Genomic DNA, 10,595 nt, shown 5'->3' on the forward strand with positions numbered 1-10,595 from the left:
CTACACTATACAGCTAGCCAATGGTGGACAATGGATTGAATTTATGACGGCTAGAAGCATACCAGGCACGAAATGGGACAGAGGGGTACCTCCCCCAACAAGTCCAATCCCTATACACACTCCAGCCTATTGTCACTTCCCCTTGATGTCTGAGAAGAATTCCTGAGATACCAGTATAACAATGACCAACACAAAGGCAGGGGGGATTCTCTCTGTCCCATAGTTTGCTTCATGTGGCTAAAAGCATTAGTAAAAATGTTTCGTTCTCTTGTACAATGGGCAATAGTAGAGGGGAGGACGCGATTGCGTCTGGAAAACGACTCAAAAGGGAAAGATTTCTACTTTTTTGTGGTTTCTCCTTAAATGAGCTGAGTGTTTCCCTTGTTGTTACCCTTCATTTTAGGTCGAGGGGCAGAATTTATGTCATTTTTGTGGGTTGGGACAACAGAGTTTAATAGAGCTACGCATAAGTGTGGACCTTTTCAAAATGTTGCCCCATAAAGGAAAAGAAGTGGTGCTTCAGTAGGGCGACACTACTGGTGCTCAATTCCATTAAGTTGCAGAGTCGTCTATTGTGCTATTCAGTATGGCGTGCAAAATTAGAATTTAATCCGCGTATAGAGATACGTTTATTTTTAATAGAGATATCTCTATTCCTGATAGAGATATCTCTATTAGGAATAGAGATATCTGTACACCGGGAATAAATTTTAACTTTGAACGTCATAGTTCAGGGCTATTTTTTTATAACTTTAGGGACTTAATTTATTTTCCCCAAGGTAGATGTCGGTATGTCTAAACCTTGGTCGACAAAATGGTGAGAAACTTTTAACCATGGAGGTGGTTAAACCCTCAAGGAGCCAGCTTATTTTGGCCCATCTCACAGCAGGGGGAGGGCGGATTTCAACCACCCCCAAATAACTTTGCGGTGCCACACTGATTTTTTTTAAAACACGGCACGGTTGTAAAGACGCTCTTTGTCATTACAAGGGTGAATCTTGGACCCGATCAGACGACGTATGGTTGTGCTGTTTCGGTCATCTATGCTGTCCTGCCAGCAGTTACAGCCCAGGGGATTTTACAATGTAAAACACAGTTCAGTAGTTTTCACAATAGAAGTGGGGTTTAGTGGATCTTGATCGCACGCCCAAAGCACAGGACGGCCATTGAAATGTCCTCTTACATCGTTTGTGCTTCTTGTTAAGCATGTCGAGCCTCCATGCCAAATGCACGGGGAATTGCATCAAGCGTGGGAAGGACCTTTGCATGACCCAACACTTGCGGGTATACAGAACATTTATGTTTGCCTCATGACTTTTCGTATCCATTTTTTTCCAACTTGTAAGGGACTTGATCTAAAGCTTGGTCGATTAAGTGGTAAATCGTATGTACAACGATCAGCCACAGCCAACAGAAATACATGAAATTGGTCCAGGGCGTTGAGAAACCAGGCCAGCCGTGAAGAACAGTTGGAATATTTAAAAACAGTTGAAACAGTTGCGATAGTTAGTCGCGATTGCTTTAAAAAAATTTCAGTATCAAGAAGTCTCAGAGTAAATTAATGACTGTCCAATACCATTTATTCTCCAAGTATATTTATCTTCAAAACTGAAAGCTATATCAATGTGTCTCCATGTTCTACAAGCAAACGACGAATTTTAATGGGGACACTAAATACACCTGTTTTTACTTACAGTGTGATTGTGTGTATAATTCTATGAAATTCCCATAGAGTGACCCTTTACACGGTCCGAATCTTTCAGATATTTTACAAGTACTTTTATTCCCTAGCAACGTTTTGTTCGTTTCGGTCGGTTCGTTCCTGTTCAGTTCGTTTCGGTTCTGTTTTACTCACTGAATTTCACCGATAAGTCAGAATAAATGGTCCCGATTCAGATTTCAAACGCGGTATAAAATAATATTAACAGACTTGAAATGATTTTCCTTTGTTTAGCAGTGATACTGTGATGGCATTTTACAGCCTGTATTACAACCACAGCTCCACGAAGACAAGGAATCCTTCTATCCAGACATTCTTTATTTAAAATAAGAAATCTACCCGGTATGTTTCAAAAATGCATTTACTAATTGAATCTGTCACGATATGATTCTATTTTCCCCGTGGTGAACTACTGTGGTAATATTATAATACAACATTGCAAAGCAGACATTCAACAAGCATATGAATCTGTGTGTGTGACAATTTGGTATATGAAACCTTTGGTTATGCAGTGCACACATCATCGATGGCTTTCACAGGGCGCGGCGAGAAATCCAAATCTTTTGGTGACACCAATGTGGACGTTGAGGGCAGTGTTCCACACCGAATTCGGCTCTGCGTTTCGACATCAAGTTCGCACTCATAATGCTACTCTTAAGTCGGGCGTTGGTTCATGCAAAAATGTCAACCCTGCAGGGCAGTCCTTTCGTACACGGGCTGACAGTATACTGTAAATCGTTTAGTCACTGGCGGCGCAACGATTTTCAAAGGGGGGCTATTAGGCGTTAGCCATTTATAGGCTGATCCATTAAGCCCCACCCAATTATAGGGCCTGAAAAAAGTGGGGTGGGGGGGGAGCAGGCTCCCAGTCAAAAAGTAGGGGGCTACTATTACCCTCCCCCTCTCTGGCCCCTGGCCACCGGCCCCTGGCTCACGTCCGCCACCAGTGCTTCTGGCTATGTTACGTTGATTTGAAATGTTTTAGACCGCTTTTTTCATTCCAGAACAAGCCAGACATGGCACGCAGGCTGTCTTCGAACATTCTTTAAGCTAAAACATAGTATTTATAAATGAAAGACTTAATTACTTCTATAATTACATGACATCAGCCTTACACACCCTTGAATCATGAAAAAAACACTTTAAAATTAATGAGACAAATGTACATTTGAATGAATATGAGCCAAAGGTCGATTTTTTCCGCAAACTTTGGTTGCCCATACAAGCTTTATGCAAACTGAGAGTGGTCGACAAAGGTCTGGAATGAAAGTCCGGCACTCTTGTAATAGTTTAAACACTGAAAAGTGTTCCCATGATCTTACACACAATTGAACTGGATTTGCTGATTTCAAAACTGCAGTTTCATCACAACTTTTGTTTTTACTTTTTACTCTTTAACAGATTCCTTTCGATATGAACAAAACGTTGGGACGACGATATGCAGTTTTCACACGAAAACGTGTTTATCATCTTGTAAGTTGCAAATTACAATCAAATTTTCATGTACTACATGACAATTCTACAATTCCACTTACAATTCGCACTCAACATTCATGGTGCAATTAGCAATTAACAGAAAAAAAACGAAAGAGATTTTTATTTTGATTTATTTGAAGGGGAATCTGAGCGACATCCGAGCAGTTCAAATCGGAAGCAAGCCATGCTGCCGGCCAACTCCACCAGACGAATGCGGATGTACCTTGTGTGAACAGCCGTCGGAAAGTGGGAGGTCGTTATTCCCTCTTCATATGGTTGACCGGGGAACTGCCAAAAGGAAAGACACGTGACTTCTTTTACTGTGGCAAGTGAGCGACGATTTGAAAGAGTTCCTTCCCTCCCCTTGTGGAAAACAGTGCTTTGCGCCAAAGGGACTTCAGAAAAATAAGTAAAAATAAAAATGTGGGGAAATGCCAAGCACTATACTCTCTAAACCTCCAGTGCCAATTCTAGCTCGTCCGGCTTTGGGATATTATTCAAAATAGAGAGATTAGCATCAGCAAATAAATATGTCTTAAAACAGAAATATCCATTATGGTTCAACCCATTAGATTCCAATCACTTTGTAGGTTGTTGGCTCCAGTGGCGTATGGCGGAAATTGAGGAGGGATGAGGACGGGGAAAGGTGGGGGATATGACTCACCCGGCCATGAAAGTTGAGAAAAGGGTGGGGGGGTGACGCTGTGGTATATATATCCAGAATTGCATATTTATGGCTTTTGAAATTGCTTCACTTTGGTCGAGTGATATTGAGTACATTTTAGTAGTTTTCTAGATGTCCGAAAGATTCTTCACAATCTGCTTTTATTTTTGGTTCAACCCAAAAAGGGGATACGATAGCCCTCTCCCCTCAAAAAGAGGGGAATATATATACACACACCCTGGGACTTACGCCCATGGTTGGCTCAATGAAAGCCACTTGGTATCTGCAAGGGGATACTCGTAAATTTGGTTTGAACGATGTACAGCCCAAATGATCTTCTCTTGAATTGACAAGGTGCTTAAGCTCTGTATTGATAGCTCGAGTTCAAGTATACCTCTGTCTTGGTTTAAATGCTAGATTGTTCATCGTTGGATTCTATGCAATAGTGCAACCCGTCTTGCAGGCAGAGGGCACATTGTGATGGTTCGTTTGCGTGGCCAAGTCATTAACATGCACCTAACACAATACTGCGTGACGGTATACCACATGACAACAGGCGCATCGTGTTCACTTACGGTTGTTTTAGAGTCAGGGCCGGCCCCGTTTCGCACTTCAGTCCAGGCGATGTTATCGTTGCCAAATAATACCTGGTAGGTTTGGACCTCTGAATACTCTACGCCCCAAGACTTTACTCCTGTCAGGGAAACACTGCTTCCGAAGTCAACCTGAACCCATCTGTCTCGGTCGCCAAACGAAGCACACCAGCCTGAGGAAAAAAAGGTATCAAACAAGTCGAGGGATTGAGTTGTGAAGCGAGGAGCATTAAATTCCATTTTCGTTTTCATTTGGAAGCCTGTATGAATTAACTCTCTACTAGAAATTTTCGCGATAGTTTGAGGAGTTTGAAGAAGACCCTACTCAGGTCTATTTGGAATTGGGTATTACGGCCGGACAAAGACCTTATTCACGGCGCCGCCATATTGAATTTAAAAGCGAGGGTAACCCTGCACTTGGAATGTTCTGACTAGAAATGAAAGGGATAAAATGAAATTTCATGACAAATTTGCATATATACACTCTGAAAATAATTTAAATTCATGATTGAACAAACAGAAATATACCTTGCCAGACTCTGAAAATTATTGAAAGGAAAGTTTGAAATTGAAAACAGTCTGGTACCTTTCTTATCAACAGCTTGCAATATATATAACAGATTTGGGGAATAAGATTATAAATGGCAATCATGTGAGCAGGGTCTATTGACGGAGGTTTGCTATCAGTCATAAATCAAAGGCGTGCATTTGAGTCTGCAAGTGGGTGGGCTCGAGGGTGAAAACACGCACTACTTTGCCAACAGGTAGTTACGTTCACTATACAGGGAAAGAAATGGCACAGACAGTGTAGAGGTAATCAGCATTTCTGCGTCGTATGCAATAGTCAAACGTCCACGATCGGGCAAAAGATGGGGGGTATTCCTCGTTCCTGAGGTTTCCCAAATGTTTGTGCAAATCATAAACAGCAGCAATATCGAGTGGAAAAAAATCACATCTTACCTTGTTGGGAACAGTGTTCAGGAGTTTGTTCATTGCATTCGAGATGGCGTCCCATTTAACAAATTTTTCACGACCACTCGCTTTGCTTTTCCTTCCCAGGAAGATCCATTCGCTCCAAAATTCCTTTGCTGACTATGTTGCTTAATTAATTTGTTAATGCCAGTTCACTTACCGGATTGGTTGATTCGGCTCAACCTTGGTGGTATATCATCACTGGATGCGGTGATCTTGTTATCTGCTATCAGACCACTTGCCATCCCCATCGGTGCCTCGGTGTTCACGTTACAGCCTGGACATTAAAAATTTACAGTAAAAGGGTGCTCAATAGGGTCTAGTAGAATCTTTTGTTATAGGTTGCGATAACACCAGACGAAGAATAAGACAGATACAATGCTACAATGAGGACCACCAGGATGATTGGAGGTATGGGTGGCCTCGGAATGTCCCCCCCACTTTGGGTGGTTTTCATACCACTGAGTGTTTGATTCCCCTTCCCAAACAAACACACACACTTCGGAGCAAGAGACTTGCCCATACACAATTGCACAATTGGACAGATGGTTGGGTAGAGGTCGTGCTGGTGGTGAGGCGGGGACGAGGTTGTGAGACACTGCACAAGAAGAGAACGGTTTAGGAATAAGTTTTCAAATTAAAGAGAAGGAAAGTTCTTACCCGCAGGCACCGATGTTGTCATTTCTATGTCTGGTTCCTGCTGAGTAGTGACCTCCAATTCAACGTCTTGTTCTTGGGTAGAAGTTTCCTGTTTAGAGTCTTGGTCTTGGGTAGTAGGTCCTCGGTTAGAGTCTTGATCTTGGGTGGTAGGTCCCAGTAGAGAGCCTTGTTCTTGAGTAGGAGTTTCTTGTTTGGAGTCTTGGCTTTGGGTAGTAGGTCCTCGATTAGAGTCTTGACCTTGGGCAGTAGGCTCCGGTTGAGAGTCTTGTTCTTGGGTAGGAGTTCCCTGTTTAGAGTCTTGGCCTTGGGTAGTAGGTCCTCGATTAGAGTCTTGATCTTGGGTGGTAGGTCCCAGTAGAGAGCCTTGTTCTTGAGTAGGAGTTTCTTGTTTGGAGTGTTGGCTTTGGGTAGTAGGTCCTCGATTAGAGTCTTGACCTTGGGTAGAAGGCTCCGGTTGAGAGTTTTGTTCTTGGGTAGGAGTTCCCTGTTTAGACTCTTGATATTGGGTAGTAGGTCCTCGGTTAGAGTCTTGATCTTGGGTAGTAGGTCCCGGCTCAACGTTTGGCTCCTGTTTAACTGTTGCTAGCTCCATAGTGGTGACCTCAGACCCCTGCGAGTCGAGTTGCTGTGTCCATGTGCTGGTCGAGGGTGTCCGTGAACTGGTGTACTCTAATACTTTGAAAGTCTCAAAATTAAACAAATCGGCTGTCAATCATAAATGTTTCTTCATCTTCATGATTTTTGCAGAAAAGCGTGCAAAATGTTATCGTTGAATAGTGATTTAACACAACCCAATTTCATTAGATATTAAATACCAAAACTAATACATGTCACACAGTTTCGGCAGTTCACAACAAATTATAGCCTCTAAATTCAGTAAGTGTATAAGCTCAATGGACATTACAAAGTTCACACAAGTCTGCAGACTGTCCTTGGCATCAATCCTCAATTCTTGGTATCAATAAAACATTCTCTAGAGAAGAAATTATCTTGCTTGTTTCAACAGGGACACTGTGAGATAGCAGGAAAAATATTGGGAAAAGATTTCATGAACTTTTGAGTGACAGGAAACTTGGCAACATAAATAGTGAATATATACGAAAATTGAAATATCGTCTCTAAATTATTAAACTGCAATTCTGTAGTAGTAATAATTCAGTGAGATGTAAACATGAGGGTCGGGTGAAAAAAAGATATGAAGTACATCTTTAAAAAAAGAGTAAACGTCTCAAGCAACCAATACCTTAGGGCACCGTAAGTTCATGTCAAACGCAGAGCTGACATCGAGGTAAGCGACGCCGGGCTTCAACTGAAAACCGCCCGTACATACTTCCTTCGTCGCGCCGTTCATCTGGCAGATCGTACCAGTGTGGTTGTAGTTCATGGAGCGACAAAGGCCGCCCCAGCTCAGGCAAAGAGCCAGGCACATGACGGCAGAGACGCCCGCTATCTCCTCCACCGTGTGACCCAGCAGGGCGTGGTCCTCGGTAAACCTGAAGGTCGCCGACCTAAGACAAGCATCACCGGCAGATGTCTGCCAAGTGCACAGCGCACACGCGAAGAAAGCAACAACTGACTGCCAAAACATGTTTCCTTCAAATGCTGCTTTTTCTCTATAACAGTGAAGCGACGTGTATTTCAGGACTAACACTCCGACTGATACCATGAATGGTGTTTAAATCGTTTGAAAGCTGCTGAGCTGCGTTAGAGGCAATAGCCTAGATTCTATATAGGAACAAGGTATGTGGTAGGCGCTGGGAGGGAGTAATCTATTAAACTCGTTGCTGGAGAGTTGCGAAGCAACGTTGACAAGTGCAGTCCTTTTACAAATGTTAATGAGAAGAAAATATATTGAGTTAACGCCAAATGAAAGGCTTATTACCCACTATTTACTCGACAGGATGTTTGCACGACCGTTACCATAGTTACAGGGAGAAATTTCACTTTGAAAAGATGAGTGTCAAATAAGCTGAAATAATGTCCCTTTGAAGGTTGGGAAATGACTACAACTCGCCGGTTTTGCTTGCGACCTCTAATTATCCAGACGTGAGTAAACAAATCAGCAAAGCAAATTTTCGGCATGAAGGCCATTGTGAGGTTCTATTCCAGCTTAAACAGCCAATGATTAATGTGAGTGATTATTTTAAAAGAGAGAGAGAGAGAGATAAAAATGCGTGCTCTTGAAACCATGGCTACCATTAAGTTGGCAACCACAGACCTCGATTACTTCAATTCCCTGCTCACTCAATCAAAGTTGTTGTCCTGCGCGGTAAATTTCCAATTGTTCGCTTGAAAGGATTTGACATCAGAAACGCGAGTTGGCATGCGGCTCTCTATACCATGAGCCGCTAATAATGAGTGTATGTTGGCTTTCTGCTTTGTGTTTTGCTTTTTTCGGTGGAAATACTTTCATAAGTTAAAAAAATCGTTATGTACCGCACTTGTGTCAATATCTAGCGGGTCTACAAACTTCTGATTTATTGAACAATTATGACAAACTTTCCAGCTATCGAAACACGCTTCATCTGTATGCTAATTTTACATGTATTTCCTAGATATTACTTCGTCTAAGCAAACCCTTGCAGGCCAAACTTTGAAATTGATGCATTGATAGTCATCCTTGTCGGTTAAATCTCGTCAGCAGTGAAATTGATTACTGAGCAGCTATACTGAAACATCTTGGGAAAATAAGTGAGAAAAAACGTGATTGAACAATTGAAATCTTATCGGGTGTCAGAATATTTGTTTCAACAGACATCTGCCAGTCAGTTCATGGCATGCAAAATGTCCCACGCGACTGTATGTACACTTACAACGTCATTAAAACCTATTGGTATGTTGGTTTAACGGGTTACCAAATGTTGAGCTGCAACACGTGAACAGGGTTTGCAAAAAGCATATTAACTTCTCATTTACAAGGAGTATATGAAACATGTCAAGAATATAGACATAGCACACAGACACATACTGCAAAATAACGTTGGTTTTTTTGTGGATGAAATTGAAATTGAAATCACGTATTCAGCTCACTAGTGCAGGCCGGTAAATGATACCATAAAAATCGTTGGTCCACATTTGGCATTTGCCAATTTTCACAGTATACGTAAAAATTCGACAATTATGTAATTATTATAATATTAATAACCTCCCTTCTTGTCATTTAGTGTTTTAACACGGCAGCTATCACCTTCAATCAGAAACCGGCAATTGCTGTTTGGGAGTCATCCGGGAAGGAAGTTTTGAACACACCCAAAATTGTGTCAATCGAAAAGTTTGGCAGGCCTGAAGTTCCAGATTGTGACGGCAGCGTGCCGAACACGGCCCCACTCGACCCAACTTTGCTGCGCTTGATTCGTGGTTCTATCCTCACTTCTAGGCGGGGGAGTCACACCCTGTCTCTCGCGATGACGCCGTATCGGGCACGGCGTACTCTGTCACCGATGTTTGCTGCAGGCTGAGCACAGAAGCCACTGCATACGGGACCGGTGGCTGTAGCGGTCCACTCCGCCCAATGTCTGCCGTTCGCGTCGCAGGCACGGTGCCACTTCTGCCGTCCCCGCGACGGCTTATTTCCGTGTAGACATTCGCCTCACACCTGGCCTCGGTTGCGGGCGCGGGAACAATGGCGCACATGCCGAAATGAATATCTCTGGAAGCTGCTCGATCTTCTCTCCTTTTTGCTTTCCTCCTTGAAAGGAGACAAATAGTGGCTGTGATCAGGAGAATCAAGATGGCGAAAGTGCTCGTGCCTGCTATTGCAGAAGTTGTTACAATATTGTTCGGAAAAGTAATGGGTCTTACTGTTTTCACTGGCGACGAGGAAGCTGTGCCTGGATTTTTGGTCGAATGATGTGAGGCAGGAATCCGACTTTGTGACATATTGAATCGATTTATCGAATCATATGTAGAAGGGACAGTTACTTCTGCTGAGGGGAAAGTGCTTGTTGACTGGTTACAGCTTGATGTTTTGATATTTGGCGTAGCACTGCAGTTTCTGCTGATTCCCGGGTAAGCCTCACTAGTCATACTGCAAGTGAATACCAAATTATCATAGTAAAACTGCAGCGTGTTGAGACGGAGATAGTTCTGCACTTTACCCTCGATGACCTCTGTGTTGTTGGAGAGTGACACCATGGTTGAACTGTTGATTAAGGTTGTCCATTCCAGTGACACAAGTGGTTCCGTTTTTTCAGCCATGCAAATCAGAGCTCTTTCTCTGTGGTCATTCCAGTGTGACGAACTTATGCACGTTGGATAATTACCTCCTGGGAATTGATGTACAGTCGATGTTTCAATTGTACCAGCCATGCTGACGTTTGGGAAAATCAACAAAAAGGTCAAAAATAAACCGGCCAATGCCATTTTCATCACCCAGTGACTCTAAGTCCTGCTTAAAATTACTGCAAAACTAACTTTCAGGTACAAAAAAGATCGACCTGTTCTTTCCCTGATATGTTACAATTTGACAATTTAGCTGCGTTGACCAGAGTAGCACACTAACCATGCCAAT

General features: G+C 42.7%; 1 protein-coding gene across 1 annotated transcript; it reads right to left on the reverse strand.

Annotated features, from left to right (window-relative positions):
* Positions 1 to 1,554: 1,554 nt before the first annotated feature.
* LOC110988450 (uncharacterized) lies at positions 1,555 to 10,595 on the reverse strand. Its single transcript, XM_022251946.2, has 5 exons — positions 7,329 to 10,595; positions 6,086 to 6,770; positions 5,586 to 5,702; positions 4,436 to 4,626; positions 1,555 to 3,484 (listed from the first exon to the last, which is right to left on the reverse strand). Exons 1-5 carry the CDS (start codon positions 7,749 to 7,751, stop codon positions 3,317 to 3,319), a joined length of 1,584 nt encoding a protein of 527 aa, XP_022107638.2. The 5' UTR covers positions 7,752 to 10,595; the 3' UTR covers positions 1,555 to 3,316.

This window comes from Acanthaster planci, linkage group LG15 (genome assembly GCF_054643075.1).
Source record: "Acanthaster planci isolate LZ-2023a linkage group LG15, COTS_SCS, whole genome shotgun sequence".
Classification (NCBI taxonomy): Eukaryota; Metazoa; Echinodermata; class Asteroidea; order Valvatida; family Acanthasteridae; genus Acanthaster; species Acanthaster planci.

What these genes read in the sequence shown, in the direction of transcription:
- LOC110988450 (XM_022251946.2), bottom strand. Translation starts at nt 7,751, where the DNA reads ATGGTATCAGTCGGAGTGTTAGTCCTGAAATACACGTCGCTTCACTGT. An exon ending in GACAACATCGGTGCCTGCGG is followed by an intron (nt 5,703 to 6,085) that starts GTAAGAACTTTC and finishes TTTAATGTCCAG; the next exon opens with GCTGTAACGTGAACACCGAG. An exon ending in GCCCTGACTCTAAAACAACC is followed by an intron (nt 3,485 to 4,435) that starts GTAAGTGAACAC and finishes TCCTTTTGGCAG; the next exon opens with TTCCCCGGTCAACCATATGA.